A 19,784-nucleotide genomic window follows, 5' to 3' on the forward strand; every position below is an offset into this window, starting at 1 on the left:
TAACGCTACCTAGCAAAGACATTTTAAAAAAGTGTTTACACACACACACACACACCACTGTTCAAAAGACTGGGGTCACTTAGAAATTTCCTTGTTTGTGAAAGAAAAGCTCATTTTTTGTCCATTAAAATAACATCAAATTGATCAGAAATACAGTGTAGACATTGTTAATGTTGTAAATGACTATTGTAGCTAGAAACGGCTGATTTATGGAATATCTACAGAGGCCCATTATCAGCAACCATCACTCCTGTGTTCCAATGGCACGTTGTGTTAGCTCATTCAAGTTTATCATTTTCAAATGGCTAATTGATCATTAGAAAACCCCTTTGCAATTATGTTAACACAGCTGAAAGCTGATTAAAGAAGCAATAAAACTGGCCTTCTTTAGACTAGTTGAGTTCCTGGAGCATCAGCATTTGTGGGTTCGATTACAGGCTCAAAATGTCCAGAAACAAAGCACTTTCTTCTGAAACTCGTCAATCTATTCTTGTTCTGAAAAATGAAGGCTATTCCATACGAAACATTGCCAAGAAACTGAAGAGCTCATACAACGCTGTGTACTACTCCCTTCACAGAACAGCGCAAACTGGCTCTAACCAGAGTAGAAAGAGGAGTGGGAGGCGCCGGTGCACAACTGAGCAAGACATTAGACACTCTAAGTACATTAGAGTGTCTAGTTTGAGAAACAGATGCCTCACAAGTGCTCAACTGGAAGCTTTATTTGTACTATTTTCCACATTGTAGTAACTATGAAATAACACATACTGTATGGAAACATGTAGTAATTAACATGTAGTAACCAAAAATAAAATCTACATTGTATATTCTTCAAATTAGCCACCCTTTGCCTTGATGGCAGCTTTGCACACGCTGGCATTCTCTCAACCAGCTTCATGAGTTCGGTTCTCAACTGGAATGCATTTCGATTAACAGGTGTGCCTTGTTAAATTCTTTCCTTCCTTAATGCATTTGAGCTAATCAGTTGTGTTGTGACAAGGTGGTATACAGAAGATAACCCTATTTGGTAAAAGACCAAGTCCATATTATGGCAAGAACAGCTCAAATAAGAAAAGAGAAACGACAGTCCATCACTACTTTAAGACATGAAGGTCAGTCAATGTGGAAAATGTCAAGAACTTTGAAAGTTCCTTCAAGTGCAGTCGCAAAAAACATCAAGCGCTATGATGAAACTGGCTCTCATGAGGACCGCCACAGGACAGGAAGACCCAGAGTTACCTCTATTGCAGATGATAAGTTCATTAGAGTTATCAGCCTCAGAAATTGCAGCCCAAATAAATGCTTCACAGAGTTTAAGTAACAGACACATCTCAACATCAACTGTTCAGAGGAGACTGCGTGAATCAGGCCTTCATGGTCAAAATGCTGTAAAGAAAACATTACTAAAGGACATCAATAAGAAGAAGAGACTTGCTTGTGCCAAGAAACACGAGAAATGGACATTAGACTGGTGGAAATCTGTCCTTTGGTCTGATGAGTCCAAAATGTGAGATTTCTGGTTCCAACTGCCGTGTCTTTGTGAGACGCAGATTAGGTGAACGGATGATCTCCGCATGTGTGGTTCCCACAGTGAAGCATGGAAGAGGTGGTGTGATGGTGCTTTGCTGGTGACACTGTTGGTGATTTTTTTAGGCACACTTAACCAGCATGGCTACCACAGCATTCTGCAGCGATACTCCATCCCATCTGGTTTGCGCTTAGTGGGACTATCATTTGTTTTTCAACAGGACAATGACCCAACACACCTACAGGCTGTGTAAGGGCTATTTGACCAAGAGGGAGAATGATGGAGTGCTGCATCAGATGACCTGGCCTCCACAATCCCCTGACCTCAACCCAATTGAGATGGTTTGGGATGAGTTGGACTGCAGAGTGAAGGAAAAGCAGCCAACATGTGCTCAGCATGTGTGGGAACTCCTTCAAGACGGTTGGAAAAGCATTCCAGGTGAAGCTGGTGGAGAGAATAGCAAGATTGTGCAAAACTGTCATCAAGGCAAAGAAAGGGCTACTTTGAAGAATCTAAAATATATTTTGATTTGTTTACACTTTTTTGGTTACTACATGATTCCATATGTGTTATTTCATAGTTTTGATGTCTTCACTATTATTCAACGATGTAGAATATATATATATATATTTTTAATGAAAACTTGAATGAGTAGTTGTGTCCAAACTTTTGACTGGTACTATATAACCAACAAAGCAGTTAAGAATAATAGATCAAAATAACAAGTAATTAAAGAGCAGCAGTAAAATAACAACAGCGAGACTATATACAGGGGGGTACCGATACAGAATCAATGTGCGGGTGCACTGGTTAGTTGGGGTAGTTTTTACATATAGTTATTAAAGTGACTATTCATAGATGACAACAGAGAGTAGCAGTGATGTAAAGAAGGGGGCAATGCAAATAGTCTGGGTAGCCATTTGACTAAATGTTTAGGAGTCTTATGGCTTGCGGGTAGAAGCTGTTTAGAAGCCTCTTGGACCTAGACTTGGCGCTCCATTACCGCTTGCCGTGCTGTAGCAGAGAGAAAAGTTTATGACTAGGGTGGCTGGAGTCTGACAATTTTTAGGGCTTTCCTCTGACAACGCCTGGTATGCAGACGAGGTCCTAGATGGCGGGAAGCTTGGCCCCAGTGATGTATTGGGCCGTTCCCACTACCCTCTGTAGTGCCTTGCGGTCGGAGGCCGAGAAATTGCCATACCAGGCAGTGATTCAACCAGTCAGGATGCTTTCGATAGTGCAGCTGTAGAACCTTTTGATGATCTGAGGACCCATGCCAAATATTTTAAGTCACCTAAAGGGGAATAGGTTTTTTTGTGCCCCCTTTACGACTATCTTGATGTGCTTGGACCATGTTAGTTTGTTGGTGATGTGGACACCAAGGAACTTGAAGCTCTCAACCTGCTCCACTGCAGCCCCGTTGATGAAAATGGCGGCATGCTCGGCCCTCTTTTTCCTGTAGTCCACAATCATCTCCTTTGTCTTGATCACGCTGAGGGAGAGGTTGTTGTCCTGGCATCACAAGGCCAAGTCTCTGACCTCCTCCCTATAGACTGTCTCATCGTTGTCAGTGATCAGGCCTACCACTGTTGTGTCATGGGCAAATTTAATGATGGTGTTGGAGTTGTGCCTGGTCATGCAGTCATGAGTGAACAGGGAGTACAGGAGGGGGCTGAGCACAAACCCCTGAGGTGCCCCTGTGTTGAGGATCAGTGTGGCAGATGTGTTGTTACCTACCCTCACCACCTGGGGGGCGACCCGTCATGAAGTCCAGGATCCAGTTGCAAAGGGAGGTGTTTAGTTCCAGGACCGTTAGCTTATTGGTGAGCTTTGAGGGCACTATGGTGTTGAACGCTGAGCTGTAGTCAATGAATAGCATTCTCACATAGATGTTCCTTTTGTCTAGGTGAGAAAGGGCAGTGTGGAGAGATTGCATCATCTGTGGATCTGTTGGGGTGGTATGTAAACTGGAATGGGTCTAAGGTTTCTGGTTGGTTGGTGTTGATGGCAGCCATGACCAGCCTTTCAAAGCACTTCATGGCTACAGACGTGAGTGCTACAGGTCGGTAGTCATTTAGGCAGGTTACCTTAGTGTTCTTGGGCACAGAAACTATGGTGGTCTACATAAAACATGTTGGTATTACAGACTCGGACAGGGAGACGTTGAAAATGTCAGTGAAGACACTTGCCAGTTGGTCAGCGCATGCTCGCAGTAATCCGTCTGGCCCTGCGGTCTTGTGAATGTTGACCTGTTTAAAAGGTCTTACTCATATTGGCTGCAGAGTGTGATCACATAGTCTTTCGGAACAGCTGGTGCTCTCATGCATGTTTCAGTGCTATTTGCCTCGAAGCGAGCATAGAAGTAGTTTAGCTCGTCTGGTAGGCTTGTGTCACTGGGCAGCTCTCGGCTGTGCTTCCCTTTGTAGTCTGCAATGGTTTGCAGGCCCTGCTACATCCGACATCCGACGAGCATTAGAGCCGGTGTAGTACGATTCGATCTTTGTCCTGTATTGAGGCTTTGCATGTTTGGTGGTTCATCAGAGGGCATTTCTTATAAGCTTCCGGGTTAGAGTCCTGCTCCTTGAAAGCGGCAGCTCTAGCTTTTAGCTCAGTGCAGATGCTGCCTGTAACCCATGGCTTCTGGTTGGGGGATGTACGTACGGTCAGTGTGGGGACGACGTCGTCGATGTATTTATTGATGAAGCCAGTGACTGATGTGGTGTACTCCTCAATACCATCGGAGGAATCCTGGAACATATTCCAGTCTGTGCTAGCAAAACAGTCCTGCAGCTTAGCATCTGCTTCATCTGACCACTTTTTTTATTGATCTAGTCACTGGTGCTTCCTGCTTTAATTTTTTGCTTGTAAGCAGGAATCCGGAGGATAGAATTATGGTCAGATTTGACAAATGGAGGGCGAGGGAGAGCTTTGTATACATCTGTGTGTGTAATATAGGTGGTCCAGAGTTTTTTCCCCCCTCTGATTGCGCATTTAACATGCTGATAGAAATTTAGTAAAACAGATTTAAGTTTCCCTGCATTAAAGTCCCCGGCTACTAGGAGTGCCGCCTCTGGGTGAGCGTTTTCTTATGGTGGAATACAGCTCATGCTCTCTTGGTAGTTAGTGTGGTCTACAGCTTATCATGAGATGCTCTACCTCAGGCGAGCAATAGCTAGAGACTTCCTTAGGTATCGTGCACCAGCTGTTATTTACAAAAATACATAGTTCGCCGCCCCTTGTCTTACCAGAAGCCGCTGTTCTATCCTGCTGGTACATCGATTAACCAGCCAGCAGTATGTCGATATTGTAGTTGTTCAGCCACAACTCCGTGAAGCATAAGATGTTACAGTTTTTAATGTCCCGTTGGTTGTTTAATCTTCCGCGTAACTCGTCAATTTTATTCTGCAAGGATGGCACATTTGCTGGCAGAATGGAGTGGGGGTTTATTCGATCGCCTACGAATTCTCAGAAGGCAGCCCGCTCTTCGGCCCCTCTTTCTCCGCCCCCTCTTCACGCAGATCACAGGGATTGGTGCCTGTACCTGAGGAAGCAGTACATATTTCGCGTCAAGCTCGTCAGAGTCGCGAAACGAAAAAAAAGTATTCTGCTAGTCTGTGGTGAGTAATCACAGTCCTGATGTCTAGAAGTTATTTTCGGTCATAAGAGACAGTAGCAGCAACATTATGTACAAAATAAGTACAAAAATAAGTTACAAACATCGCAAATAAACGAACAAAAAAAAAACAATCGGCTGGTGGCACGTAAAACATGTGCCTTCTTCTCCGGCGCCATCTTACATACACACTGTATGTAAACTACATGACCAAAACTATGTGGACATTGCTGGTTGAACATCTCATTCCAAAATCATGGGCATTAATATGGAGTTGGTCGCTCCTTTGCTGCTATAACAGCCTCCACTCTTCTGGGAAGGCTTTCCACTAGATGTTGGAACATTGCTACGGGGGCTTGCTGGCATTCAGCCACAAGTGCATTAGTGAGGTCGGGCACGGATGTTGGGCAATTAGAGCTGGCTCGCAGTCGGCGTTCCAATGCATTTTAAAGATGTTTGATGGAGTTGAGGTCAGGGCTCTGTGCAGGCCAGTCAAGTTCTTCCACACTGATCTCGACAAATCATTTCTGTATGGACCTTGCTTTGTGCATGGGGGTATTGTCATGCTGAAACAGGAAAGGGCCTTCCCCAAACTGTTGCCACAAAGTTGGAAGCACAGAATCACCTAGAATGTCATTCCCTGCTGTAGTGTTAAGCTGTCCCTTTGCTGGAACTAAGGGGCCTAGCCGAAACATGAAAAACAGCCCCAGACCATTATTCCACCAAACTTTGCAGGTGGCACTATGCATTGGGGCATGTAGCGTTCTCCTGGCATCCGCCAAACCCAGATTCATCCGTCCGACTGCCAGATGGTGAAGTGTGATTCATCACTCCAGAGAATGCATTTCCACTGCTCCAGAGTCCAATGGCAGTGAGCTTTACACCACTCCAGCCGATGCTTGGCATTGCGCATGGTGATCTTATGTGCGGCTGCTCGGCCATGTAAACCCACTTCATGAAGGTCTCGGCGAACAGTTCTTGTGAGTCTGTTTAGAGCTCGTTAGTGAATGTTGCAACCGAGGAAAGACAATTACTGCGCACATCAGCACTCGCCGGTCCCATTCTGTGAGCTTGTGTGGCCTACCACTTTACGGCTGAGCCATTGTTGCTCCTAGACGTTTCCAATTCACAATAACAGCATTTAGCTAACTGGGGCAGCTCTAGCAGGGCAGAAATTTGAAGAAATTACTTGTTGGAAAGGTGGCATCCTATGACTATGCCATGTTGAAAGTCACTGAGCTCTTCAGTAAGGCCGTTCTACTGCCAATGTTTGTCTATGGAGATTGCATGGAGGTGTGCTTGATTTTATACATCTGTCAGCAACAGGTGTGGCTGACATAGACAAATCCACTAATTTGAAGGGGTGTCCACATACTTTTGTATATAGAGTGTTTTTTAAATAGATTTTTAATCTATACTTGGAGTCAAAGTATAGATATAATATTGTCAAAAATAATATCATGATATGTACTGTACCGACCCCCCCCCCCCATCAATAGTAATGACCAGTGAGTCATGGATAATGATTTAACCCTAAATGGTTATGGATAGTGTGTGTTTTGTGTATAGTATTGTATAGTCTACATGTTTGTGTTTAGCCATTGTTACTAACATCGTATTCAGTCATTGTTACAAACACACACATGCACACACAGCAAAGGCACACACACACACACACACCGTGTCGAGCATCTGCAGCACTCTGTCCTGTTCACAGGCATCCAGGCCGTCAATGATGACCGCCATGCGGGTCTGGTTCTGGGTGAAGCCATCGATGGTCTTGGCCATCTTGGACATCAGCTCCACCTCATGCTTCAACACCTGGAGCAACCAAACACACACACACACACACACACACACACACCATCAACCACTACATACTGTATAACTACAGACAATGTGCCTCTTCCTATTAATTCATCGTTTTGATAGTGGTCGTAGGAATGTAGCTCCCGAGTGCCTAACGCTATCACGTAACAACATAACGTATTAATTCTTAACCATGTTAAAACTGTAGAATACCATTTAACTAGCGACATGATGAGCCAAGTCCTAACTCGATCAACTAATTTGATCTACACGTGCGTGTAACTTCCATGTTCTAAGTCTGTATCGACATTGCTGCGTGATTTACAAGTTACATATCTATTCTCAAGTCAGGGATTCGGCCCCATTTGAATATAACTGGAGAGGAACCTATCAAACAGAGTATTCCCTATGAGCAAAAGACGTTGAAAAGACGTTGAAAATGGGCTATAAAAAGGGGTTTACACTACCTTCATGAATCCCTCGCTCTTGAGCTTGTGCATCTTGTTGGCGGCACTGTGCAGCCTCTTCCTCTGGGAGTTGAGGACGGAGTCAGCCACCTGCCACCAGGTCCTACAGTTCAACAGGAGGGCCAGGCTCACCACGCTGGCCATGGCGATCAGCACCGCGTTCACCGTCAGGTTCTCCCGCTGCACCTAAATACATGTAACGAGGTCCACACACGCCAAAAAATGTTGGTTTTTTTCAATGTACAGCAGATGCTCGACACAGTGTGTGTGTGTGTGTGTGTGCTTGTGTATGTGCACATTTGTGCGTGTGTCAGTGTAGGTACCTTAAAGATGGCCAGCAGCGCCATGGCTGTGATCAGGCAGCCCAGTGTCACGACGAACAACATGAAGCTGGGCACGCAGCAAGTCTTCTTCCACTTCTTACCTAGAGGGGAGAGGGGACAAATATCTAATTCACACCCCTTTTCTACGACGCTCCAAACTGAGCTCGGGCGCATCAAATTTCATTTGATCACTGCAACTTGATTGGAGTTCACCTGTGGCCCGATTCAATTGTTTGGACATGATTTAGAAAGAAACACACCTGTCTATATAAGGTCCCACAGTTGACAGTGCATGTCAGGGCAGAAACCATACCATGAAGTGCAAGGAACGGTCTGTAGAGCGCCGAGATAGAATTGTGTTGAGGGGTATACTGTATCTGAGTAAGGGGATAAAACCATTTCTAAAATGTTGAACATTTCAAGAGCACAGTGGTCTCCATCATTGAGAAATTGAAAAAAAAAAAAATGAAAGTACCCAGACTGCATTGAGCTGGCTGTCCGACCAAACGGGCAAAAAAATGACCTTGGTCAGGGAGGTGACCAAGAACCCAATGACCACTCTGACAGAACTACAGAGTTACTTGGCTGAGATGGGAGAACCTGATCGACGGACAACAGTCTGTCTCTACAGCATTTCACCAATCTGGGCTTTATGGGAGAGTGGCCGGACGGTAGCCACTCAAGAGAAAAAGGCACATGACAGCACGCCTGGAGTTTACAAAGAGGCACGTGAAAGACTCAGATCATAAGGTAAACGATTCTGTGGTCTGATGAGACAAAAATGTGGTGGCAGCATCATGCTGTGGGGATGCTTTTCAGCAACAGGGACTGAAAAACTAGTAAGGATACTGTAGAGGGATAAATTAATGGAGCCAAATGCAGGCAAATCCTTGATGAGAACCTGCTTCAGAGTGAAAATGACCTCGTACCTGGGGGTGAAGCTTTACATTCCAACAGGACAATAACCCCCAACCATACAGCCAAAGCAATGCTGGATTTGCTTCAGAACAAGAATCCAGCTAAAGCTCAGACTTAAATCCCATTGAAAATCTGTGGAAAGACTTGAACATTGCTGTTCACCGCGTCTCCCATCTAACTTAACAGACCGTGAAGAAAATCTGCAAGGAAGAACGGGAGGAAATCCCCAACTCCAGATGTGCAAAGCTGATAAAGACATAACCAATACAACTCAAAGCAGTAATCGTCAAAGGTGCTTCTACAAAGTATTGACTCAGGGGTGTGAATACTTTTGTAAATGAGATATTTCTGTGTCAATAAATGTGCAAAAGTGTCTATAAACACGTTTTCACTTAATCATTATGAATTCAGGTTGTAACACAACAAAATATGGAATAAGTCAAGGGGTATGAATACTTCCTGAAGACCCTGTACACCAGGCCTGGAGTTGCGTGATTTTTAGGGGCAATACCATTCTTCAAGAGGTGCTCAATGTGCACCAAGGCCATCTGCTAGGGCACCAAGGCCATCTGCTAGGGCACCAAGGCCATTAACCAAAATAGCCAATTAAATTGATTTGAAACCAAAAAACACTTGCTATTCAAGAAAAACACAAGTGTATGTAAATGTACATGAATAACTAGCCTACATGTCAAAGGTAGGTGATAGCCTATTCGTATTGTTTACAGCCTTTCATGTCCACACTGATATCTGACATGACAGAGGCACCAGAAAATGTAGCCACACTTTAATGAGACTTAATTACATACATAGGCTAAATGCCAGTCATGTTTGACCAATAAAATGTAGGATTATTAATGTCTAAAGGCTTGATTCTGTCGACATACTCGGGGAACTGTTCGTTCAGATAGGAGGGAAAGAACAGTGCTCCGCAATCTAAGCGGAGGCAGTCGGCATTTTGAAACCATTTAACAATAAACATAATGGTTTAAAACGTAGGAGTCATGTCTTTTACCTTACTTCAAAGTAGCCTGGCCAAATTCCGACCTTAGAAATATCGAGGGAATTATTTGAGCACAAAAGCAGCAGGCTCTCGTGTTCTATTGGTTTTCAAAATCAACTTTCTGTTACTGTCCTGCAGCCAAAGACGTAGCCACATTAGCGACCCACGTTGTCGCATCTTTAGATCTTTCGACATTTCTAAAGGATATTTTCATCTTTGTCACGTGAAACTGCTAGCATTTTAGAATAAGGCTGCAACATAACATTTGGAAAAAGGGGAAGGGGTCTGAATACTTTCTGAATGCACTGCAAAGCCTACTGCTGTGTGCACATTGCTGCACTTATAATGCGATGAAATACTAGGTTATCAACATTTTAAGCTAAATGTTCTGATCTGTTGCATCAGCTTTATTGCTTTTCAAATATTTTTGTTTTTAATGTACTCGTAGTACGATTTTGAGATCCATCGTCCCACAACTGTCCCAGATTCTGTTTGGAAGACTTATTTCTAGCACAGAATGACAAGCTGACCAACAGAATGGGTCAACTTTTGTACTTCGGGGGATAGTAGGTTGACATAAGCTAGTGCTTCTGCTGTTTGTTACTCGTCCTGTTGGCTGAGGAAAAGCAAACGTGGACAGTTCTTCTAGAGGTCTTCAACGTGCACCTCGGGAATCCCATAAGAATGGCGTGCACCGTTGCATCCCGATGCGTCGGTCTTCACTTGTACTTCGAAGCTGCGAGGCCTGTGATAAGGACCCGGTCACCTGACAGGCATTGGCTATTAAGAATTGAGATACCTGAGAAATACCTGCGAAAGCCATGTGAGTAATAGGTGCTTTGGAGCACGGAGATTGGTAACCGGTAGAAGGGAACTACAATATTTCAGCCCAGGGGGGCACAACGCCCACACAAGGGAGCCGCAGGGAAATTCGAGGCCTGCTGTACACACTTTGGTTATCCAAAGTGGAGACAAACATAGTACCTTGGTTCTCCTCGTTCTTGAACACCCTGAAGAGGCGGGTGGCCATGAAGCCAAACTCCCTCTCACAGGCATCAGACAGGGTGGCTATCATCTCTGCCAGGCTGGTCTCCCCTCCCACACTGGACAGACGATTGTAGTCTGTGAACAAGAACCTGACACACACACAGGCAAGGATTCTAGAATATACTTTTTCTATTGAAGGTCGTTCACATCAAGGTGCGTGTGCACGAGCGGCATCAAGCATGTATTTTATGTATGCATGTATGTGTGTGTGTTACCTGACAGGCAGGGCGCGGGTCGTCTGCTCTGGCAGCTCGGGGGGGTTGACAAACATGAGTTTGAGCAGCAGCTCCAGGTAGCCCACCTGGCGGGCCAGACGGGTGCTGAGGACCCACGCCCAGTTCCAGTTCTCCCCCTCACGACGACCCCCGAAGTACACCAACACTGCAGGGAGGGAGAGAGAGAGAGAGAGAGAGAGAAAAGATTACATCACATTTCTGACTGACCATCAGGCGTTCCCCTACCTATGACGGCGTCCAGTGGGCGGAACGTGAGAAATGTAGTTGTATGTGGCGAAACGCTGTCAGAATCGCTCGAAGCGCAGAACCAAGGCGCCCTCTAGTGACGTAATACACGCAACTCTCCTTAACTGCTGGAAACCGAAGGCCCAGAGTTTTTGTTGACTCGTTTCATTCTCCTCCGTTCCGTTCTACTCTAGTGTTCCTCACCAAAGAAGACGTAGAGCAGGGTGAGGAGGCTGAGGGAGACGGCGATGGCCAGGCGGGGGTCGACGGTGAAGCCCAGGACAAGAGCTACAGAACCACACAGCAGCAGGGACAGGAGCACCACCAGCCACGAGAACTGGAACAGAGGCTCAATCTGCTGGCCTGCAAATGTCTTCATCTCATCTGGAGGAGCGGGAGAGAGAGGTTATACAAAAAAATGAACAGGCAAGTGAAAATGAGTAGGACCCCTAGCGGTTCCTGCCTTACACAGGAAACTACAAATGAGGCCCCGAGGCAGTCAAGCCTGGCAATGAGAAAAAGGAAACTCATTTTTATAGAGCTAATGCACAGAACGTGACCAAATGGGTGGACATATTCCCTTTTAGATTCATATTGCTGTTGTTTAGTGAGAGGTTAAAAGCCTAATTATTTTTCAAACGAGAGCCTCGGGACACCAGCAAAAGAAGAGCCCCAGTGATATTCCTGGTGGTGCTCTCTTACCCTCCAGCTTCTTGAGCAGGAAGGACTTGCCGCTGCCCCACTGGGCGTACAGGCCCACACAGATGGGCGGCTGCATGGTGGGCTCACTGAGGATGTCTGCCAGGGCACTGCTGTACAGGTCATAACCCAGCATGTCACCGTCAGACTCGGAGGGAGACAGGTGCTCTGAGAGACAGGGGGAGAGAGAGAGAGAGGGGAGAGTGTGAGGGGTCATCACTTGATAAATACAGCAATACTGCCAAACAATAAATCATCTCATTTTCAAAACAAGATTGAAAACGCTAAAAGTAATGATTCATGTTAAAAGATGTTTTAAATAATACCAGTTGGGCATTACAATTTCATTCACAATAACAGGCTAAAACACCACCCTAGAGTACTCTTGTGCACTACATGTATGTCTATGTGATTTGAGTATCAGGTCTCACTGGCTCCAAAGATCTGAGTGAGGATGCTCTTCTGGTGGGTGCAGTCGATGTTGTAGGGCGTCTCGCCGGCCTTGTTCGGGCGGTAGAGCAGGCGGCCATCTTTAGGGTTCCTCAGGAGGAGCTCAGCCAGCTTGCGGCTCCGCCCCCTGATGGCAATGTGAAGGGCCGTGTCGCCTTTCTGGACAGGAGACGAGAGAGATGGTTATAGTAGACTGGCGTTGAGGTAAAGTGCGGTCGAAACACTGGATTGCACAATGTGGATATGTATTGGGTGGTCCCGCGTCAGACGCTGGCTCGAATACAGAACCTGTGGTGTTATTCTAAAGACATAGGCTGGGCTCTATATGTCGTGTTTGTACAGTACCTTGTCCACAGCAGCCACCTTGGCCCCTCTGTCCAGGAGCAGCTCCACTATCTCAATTTTCCTCATCTTGGTGGCTTTGATCAAAGGGGTCTCTGCGTCCTGAAACACACATCATCATCATCATCATCATCTCAGACCAAGAACAGTGATTGGTGAGAATAGAAGCCAGCAAATGTGCATTTGCCACGCTAATCGCACTTGTTTAAAACGCGTTCTTAAAACCGTCACCACTTTATCACAATGATGATGTTGACAACGAGAGGAATTTGTCACAGTGCTATAAAATGACTGTTCACTTATGTAGAGCAGCTGTTGCAGTTCCTTACCTTGGTGCAGCTTTCAGTGTCCGGGTTGCATTGGAGGATGTCTCTCACCATGGTGGCGTTCGCTTTCTCCACTGCCCAGTAGAGGGCAGTCTTACTATCCTGTTTTACACAGTTGAGTAAGGGTCATATTCATTAGGCACCAAACAAAAGAAACCTGATAGAAACAGGGCGGGACTACCAGAACATATCCAATAAGAAACGCTTGTTTTTGTTTTCCGTTGTTAAACATTTTGCTACGGTGTGCCCTAATAAATTGGCATGACGATCGATCAGAGATGTTAAAGGTCCAATGCGGCGGTTTTTCATCTCAATATCAAATCATTTCTGGGTAACAATTAAGTACTGTGATCGCTTTCATTTAAAATGGTCAAAAAGAAACAACAATAGTTTCTTGGCAATGAGCAATTCCCCAAGCAAGCATTTTGCGGGGAATGTCTGGGTGGGGAGGGGACTCCTACCTGTCCCCTGACGTCAATGTCGGCATATTTGTTTAGGAGGGCTCTGACGATCTCCACGTGGCCTCCTCGCACTGCTCCGATCAGCACCGTCTCCCCACTCTGTGACACACACACACAATAAACATCACAGGTTTTCAATACAGAGAACGCAAACTCAAACCAACACACAACAGAAAAGATGGGTTATACTGTAGAGGAGAAGACCATACGTGCTGTGACCATCAGCACATCTATCCATATAGCATGACCATTATCATTCAGGTTGATGTCATCCTGTCTAGACTCTACTGTTTATTGTCAGGGTTATCGGGGCAATGTTTCAGCTCATCGATGGTCATCTACCCTGTCTGGTATGTTGACGTAGGTGCCAGCGTCCAGCAGGTCCTGGACTATCTCAGTGTAGCCTTCCTTGGCAGCGATCATCAGGGCCGTGTTGCCGTCCTTGTCTGTCATGTTGACGTTGGGGTTCCTCTTCAGAAGCTCCTTCACCACCTCATTGAAACCACCCCGCACAGCCACGATCAGAGCGGTCATGGAATTCTGATAGGGAGAGAATAACAGTCAGGTTGTTGTCATTTCAACACAGTGTTTCCTTTTCATTGATTTCAGCTGAAGCCTATTTGTTCCCGATGAACGGGAATGAATGGATATCTATACGGACAAAGCTCTGACTCATCAGATAAGGCCTTGTTTTAAAGAGTGTGTAGTCAAGCGCATGACAAAAACCTCTGACAATGCATTTGTGAATATTCATACCCCCCCCCAAGACAAAATAGATTAAAAAAATACATTTTGGAGTGAACCGACCCATTGCTTGAGCCCATTGTGTGTGTGATCCGCTCAGGCCTTGTGTAATGAGGTTTTAACGAGAATAGGGAGGTCCACTTACCGCTCCCTCCTGGTCCACATCGGCCCCATTGACCAGCAGGTGTATCACACTGTCATAGTGGCCCTTCCTGGCTGCCCAGATCAACGGGGTAGTGCCATACTAAGAACAGGGGAGAAGAGAAAAGAAGAAAGAGAGAGAGAGCGTTGATGACTATTGAAACACCCGAATGTAGGGTCATTTAGTGTACTTACTTTAGGTTACTTTGTCATTTTTATTACTTTTATGGCGTTTTTATACAAGACAAATTGAACACAGGACCAGTGGTGAGTGCTTACCTTGTCAGAGCAGTTGACTTTAGCTCCGTGATGAATCAGGAGATGCACTATATCAGCATGGCCTCGTCCAGCCGCCCAGATAATGGGGTAGACGCTGTACTGTAAGGACAGACATTAGCATATTTAACTCATTCTGAAATACACTAATTATTTACCCATTTATAGAAGGCCTGATGCGCTTTAGATAGGAATAGTACCAGTGTACCTGGCCAGTGATGTTGGGGATAGCTCCTTTCTCCAACAGTAGCTGGGTGACCTCCACACGACCCTTATAGGAAGCCCACATGAGGGCACTCCATCCCCCCTGTACAGTAAACCACACAGGCGCGCGCACACACACACACACACACACACACCACACACACTTTAAATGGGAAGTGGTGACAAGTATAGTTAGTGGCTATTGCCACAATTCCCACAGTGCCAGGGAGAAGTAGAGCAGTCATCTTCTGTATGATGTCATGATGTCATACAGCACGACATGCACATAGCCAAACAGTGGGTTTAATCCTGTTATTAGTACAGACAGGCTGGCACCCGGGTGGCTTAAGGCGTCAGCAGGCTTCAGTTCGGCTGGCGCCTAAGAGGTTTGGAACTCGAGTCTGCTCGCATACTCCCTTCAAAGACCTTCGCTTGGAAAGTGATTAAAATAAACGGCAATTGTTTGTCCGTTTTGAGACACCGTAGCCAGTATGCACTTCCTCAAAATAGTCAGAACGAATCCAAGATCCCTCAATAAATCTGTGTTACATTTTCCTGTTTTTGACGAGGAGATTTTCCATCTGACTAAGACGTCTGGTGCAGTATTTCTCAAGTGAAAAAATGTGCGTGAGGATGAGTCATCTCTCGTTGAATGACAACAGGCACTTCGTTGAAGAATCCTACGGTCGGCCAGTCGCCGACGTCGGCTAGCGACTTTTGGCAAAACATTGAAGAGACGAAAAATCTCTTGCCGAAGTCCAAAACGTACAAAAATAAATAAATAAATAGCCACATAATGTCACATAATGTCGTCATAACATATGCAGAAACTGTTCCCGAACTGACACGCAACACAGCCATGATTGAGTGCCTGAGTCACCTTACACTAGAACCAGTGTACCAGTGTAAATATGAAATGGAAATAGCACATTTCAGAAGGCAAAAGCTTTGGCCATGACACTCACAATGAACACTGTCAATTAGTCTTTACCCCTCCGGGGAACATGCAGAAGTGCAAAAACACGGCCTATTGAATAACCTAAACCGTACTGTGAACGAACAGAGCTGCAGACAGAATAGGATGTGAAGTAGGCTTCTTCCACTGAGAGGTTTGTATTACAGATATTAACCATATCCCAGGTTAATGTACTCCGGACATCCAGAGCTCAGTAAATGCAATTATTACAAAACGGAGGAGATTATATTGGAGGTAATGGAATCGCATCCCAATCTAATGGATAAATCACTTCAAAGCAGCCTGGAATGGATTGAAGTCAGACATAAGACAGTAGAGGAAGAATATGAATAGACTCTTTCTACTGCGTGTGTGCGTGTGTGTGTTTGTGTGTGTGTGCGCGCGTTGGGTATTGTGACAGCAAGGAAAATATGAATTTCAGTGCAAATGGACCAATAAAGCAAGTATTGTACTGCATTATAGCTCTCATACAAAATACCCAATGGCCACCATCAATGACAGTCAATGACTGCTGTGCCAGAGTTGTAGGTGACCTTGTTCACCCCAGACGGTTGACCGCTTTTGAAAATGCATCCAGATAAAAGACGGTCCAACCTAAAATAATCCTCCTTTCATCTTTTAGTTATGCTGTTTTTTCCACACTTTTTCAATCAAACTACTACTTCAAGAGAAATGTTACACACAGGTACAAAAGCTTTACTTCATGTTGCCCAAAGTTTACTTTAGTGTCCACTCTGCAATGTCCTTGCCCAATACCCTGTACCCAGTGCCCACCCTCCTCTCTCACCATGTCCCGGTGCTCCAGGCTGGCATTGTTGGCCAGCAGCTCCTTCACCACCTCCACATGGCCCTCCTTAGCCGCTGAGATAAGTGCCGTCCAGCAGTCCTGTTGACGGGCAGAACACAGGGGTTACACTTGGTCACCACGGAAACTCCAATCATGTCGTCGTCGCCGTGGACCACCACCAATCAGAGGGCTGCCGGTCTGTATTAATCCGCTGCACAGTGCTGTACCTACCAGCTGGTCGTACCAGGTGCTCATGGACGCGGGGTGGAGGTGACAGAGAGAGCGTGTCAGATAGAGAACAGAGAGCAAAGGAGAGAGGGAGAGAGAGACGCGGTGTCCAGGTCTGGTCCGTCTCACTCAGTCTGGTGTAGTGAGAGTCTGAGTGTGTGTGTCTGAGGTTTAGTAAGAGGTTGAGGCTGGGTGTGTTGATGGAGACAGCAGCTCTACACCCTGTAATTTACTTTAACAGAGGCCTGAGGCATTCGACAGGTGCTCATTATGGGTCTCTGTGTTAACCCACAGTGTGGTGAGTTCATCAGGCTGGACACTAAGGGCTTTTCGGGCAGTGGAGACCAAATGTTAACTTTGTGCGGTAATGTATTCTGTTGGCATCATGGTGCATTTCAGGGTTGAACCATGGTTTTTACTATGTACCTTGAGCGACCTAAATCTTACGTGTTCCCAGCAGACTTATTCTCCCTGTCCTGAGCATAGGCGTGTGGCTGTGATTGGAAAAGTCCTAGGTCTAAAAGTCATGTGACAGCAACCCTCAAACCCATTGTCTAGCTACCATTTCTTTTAAGTGTGGTGTGCGAGTGTGTGTGTGTGTGTGTGAGTGTACCACGTCGTCCAGGTTGACGTTGGCTCCTCTCCTGATGAGCTCCTGGACCATCTCTATGTTGCCCTGCTCTGACGTCACCATGAGGAGAGTCTGACCATTCTGAAGGGGGGGTGGGGGGGGGGGGGCAGAGACAGAGAGACGGTCACTAATCACAAAATAGTTACCCGAGCACTGATTTAATTGGAGCATTCACTTTTATAGCAAAACCCAGCTAAACAAATTAGCCTAGTACTTATTTAGATGTTTATGTTAACTCTCATTTGTATGTTTACTGTGTTCCGCGCGATGCCTAGTATCCAGTGGTCGTTGACTCACCTCGCTCCTGCTGTCCACCTCCTTGAACTTGTCCAGGTGGGCTTTTATGGCCGGCACGTTGTTCTCCTCAACGTAGCTGAACAGGCTCTGGGTGGCCAGAGTGGTCATCTTCAGAGAGGTGGTGGTGTCCATGACTACGCCTCACCACCGTGACTAGGAGACACAAAGAGAGGTTATTAGCCTATGTACACATGCACCTGGCACAGTCAAAGCTGGCTGGACATATTCGAGGCACATTGTCATAAGGACAACCCAACACATTAATAAGCCATGAGTCAACAACCACAAGTTGATGTTTTTAGTTCAAACGTCAGTCAACATCACAGGAGGTTGGTGGCACCTTAATTAGTGAGGACGGGCTCGGGGGTAATGGCTGGAGTTGAATAGGTTGAACGGTATCAAATACATCAAACGTGGTGACCATGTGTTTGATGCCATTCCATTTGCTCCGTTCCAGCCATTATTATGAGCCGTCCTCCCCTCAGCAGCATCCACCGGTCAAAATGCTTCTAAACGCGTTATGGATGTGTTACTGACATAGTTAAATCAAATGAATGGATTATGACTGTAAATAGGCCCTAAGCCAAGCAGTACAAACAAAGGGATTGTTTGTTGTCCACTCACTGTTTTGTGTTTCAAAAGGATGGTATTTCTTTGAGCTTTGATATGTTATCAGAAGTTCAACTTCGTAGAAGCAAACAGTGAGCAGTGCAGACAGAGTGCATTCGGAAAGTAATCAGACCCCTTACCTTTTTCCACATTTTCTTACGTTACAGCCTTATTTTCCTCCTCAATCTACACACAATACCCCATAATGGACAAAGCAAAAACAGGTTTAGACATTTTTGCAAATTTATAAAAAAATATATTTAAAAAATACCTTATTTACATAAGTATTCAGACCCTCTGCTATGAGGCTTGAAATTAGGAACCACCAAGACTCTTCCTAGAGCTGGCCGCTCGGCCAAACTGAGCAATCGGGGAAGAAGGGCCTTGGTCAGGGAGGTGACCAAGAACCCAATGGTCACTCTGACAGAGCTCCTGTGTGGAGATGGGAGAACCTTCCAGAAGGACAACCATCTCTGCAGCACTCCACCAATCAGGCCTTTAAGGTAGAGTGGCCAGACGGAAGCACTCCTCAGTAAAAAGCACATGACAGCCCGCTTGGAGTTCGACAAAAGGCACCTAAAGGACTCTCAGACCTTTAGAAACATCTAGTCTGATGAAACCATGGCCTGAATGCCAAGCGTCTGGAAGCAACCTGCCACCATCCCTATGGTGAAGCATGGTTGGCCCAGCGCCGCCCGGGTTAGGATGTCATTGTAAATAAGAATTTGTTCTTAACCGACTTGCCTAGTTAAATAAATAAAATAAATACAAATTGGTTGTGGTAGCATCATGCTGGGGGGGATGTTTTTCAGTGACAGGGACTGGGAGACTAGTGAGGATCTAGGGAAAGATTAACTGAGCACAGTACAGAGAGATCCTTGATAAAAACCTGCTCCAGAGCAGTCAGGACCACAGACTGGGGCGAAGCTTCACCTTCCAACAGGACAATTACCATAATCACACAACCAAGACAACGCATGAGTGGCTTCGAGACAAGTCTCTGAATGTCCTTGAGTGGCCCAGCCAGAGCCCAGACTTGAACCCGATGGAACATCTCTGGAGAGATCTGAAAGTAGCTGTGCAGCGATGCTCCGCATCCAACCTGGCAGAGCTTCATAGGATCTGCAGAGAATGGGAGAAAAATCACCGCCAAAGGTGCTTCAACAAAAGTACTATGTAAAGGGTCTGAATACTTATGTAAATGTGATATTTCAGTTTCATATATTTTTATACATTTGGAAAAATGTCAAAAAAACTTTTGTTTTTGCTTTGTCATTATGGGGTACTGTGTGTAGATTGATGGGGGGGGGGGGGTGATTTAATCCATTTTAGAATGACTAACTAAAAAGTCAAGGGGTCTGAATACTTTCCGAATGCACTGTACACTTGTATTTCATACAGGCCTAATAAGTATGGCAGAGGACATGAGACTGGACAGCAACTA

General features: G+C 45.6%; 1 protein-coding gene across 3 annotated transcripts in view; it reads right to left on the reverse strand.

Moving 5' to 3' along the window:
* The window catches only part of kidins220a (kinase D interacting substrate 220a), a 98,049-nt gene that overhangs the window by 70,322 nt on the left and 7,943 nt on the right, over positions 1 to 19,784 (reverse strand). For all 3 annotated transcript variants that reach the window (XM_090220573.1, XM_036962716.2, XM_036962715.2), the window contains exons 2-19: positions 17,732 to 17,884; positions 17,417 to 17,515; positions 16,576 to 16,674; positions 14,817 to 14,915; positions 14,612 to 14,710; positions 14,337 to 14,435; positions 13,790 to 13,987; positions 13,448 to 13,546; positions 12,990 to 13,088; positions 12,664 to 12,762; positions 12,300 to 12,477; positions 11,872 to 12,036; positions 11,374 to 11,553; positions 10,924 to 11,089; positions 10,646 to 10,797; positions 7,741 to 7,841; positions 7,418 to 7,603; positions 6,822 to 6,962 (exon numbers count right to left, since the gene is read on the reverse strand). In XM_090220573.1, the coding sequence (XP_090076699.1) occupies positions 6,822 to 6,962; positions 7,418 to 7,603; positions 7,741 to 7,841; positions 10,646 to 10,797; positions 10,924 to 11,089; positions 11,374 to 11,553; positions 11,872 to 12,036; positions 12,300 to 12,477; positions 12,664 to 12,762; positions 12,990 to 13,088; positions 13,448 to 13,546; positions 13,790 to 13,987; positions 14,337 to 14,435; positions 14,612 to 14,710; positions 14,817 to 14,915; positions 16,576 to 16,674; positions 17,417 to 17,515; positions 17,732 to 17,863 (2,391 nt within the window). In that variant the 5' untranslated portion in view covers positions 17,864 to 17,884. The remainder of the gene's footprint in view (positions 1 to 6,821; positions 6,963 to 7,417; positions 7,604 to 7,740; positions 7,842 to 10,645; positions 10,798 to 10,923; positions 11,090 to 11,373; positions 11,554 to 11,871; positions 12,037 to 12,299; positions 12,478 to 12,663; positions 12,763 to 12,989; positions 13,089 to 13,447; positions 13,547 to 13,789; positions 13,988 to 14,336; positions 14,436 to 14,611; positions 14,711 to 14,816; positions 14,916 to 16,575; positions 16,675 to 17,416; positions 17,516 to 17,731; positions 17,885 to 19,784) is intronic.

Source organism: Oncorhynchus mykiss, chromosome 25 (genome assembly GCF_057628025.1).
Source record: "Oncorhynchus mykiss isolate SJ-2025 chromosome 25, ASM5762802v1, whole genome shotgun sequence".
Taxonomy (NCBI): Eukaryota; Metazoa; Chordata; class Actinopteri; order Salmoniformes; family Salmonidae; genus Oncorhynchus; species Oncorhynchus mykiss.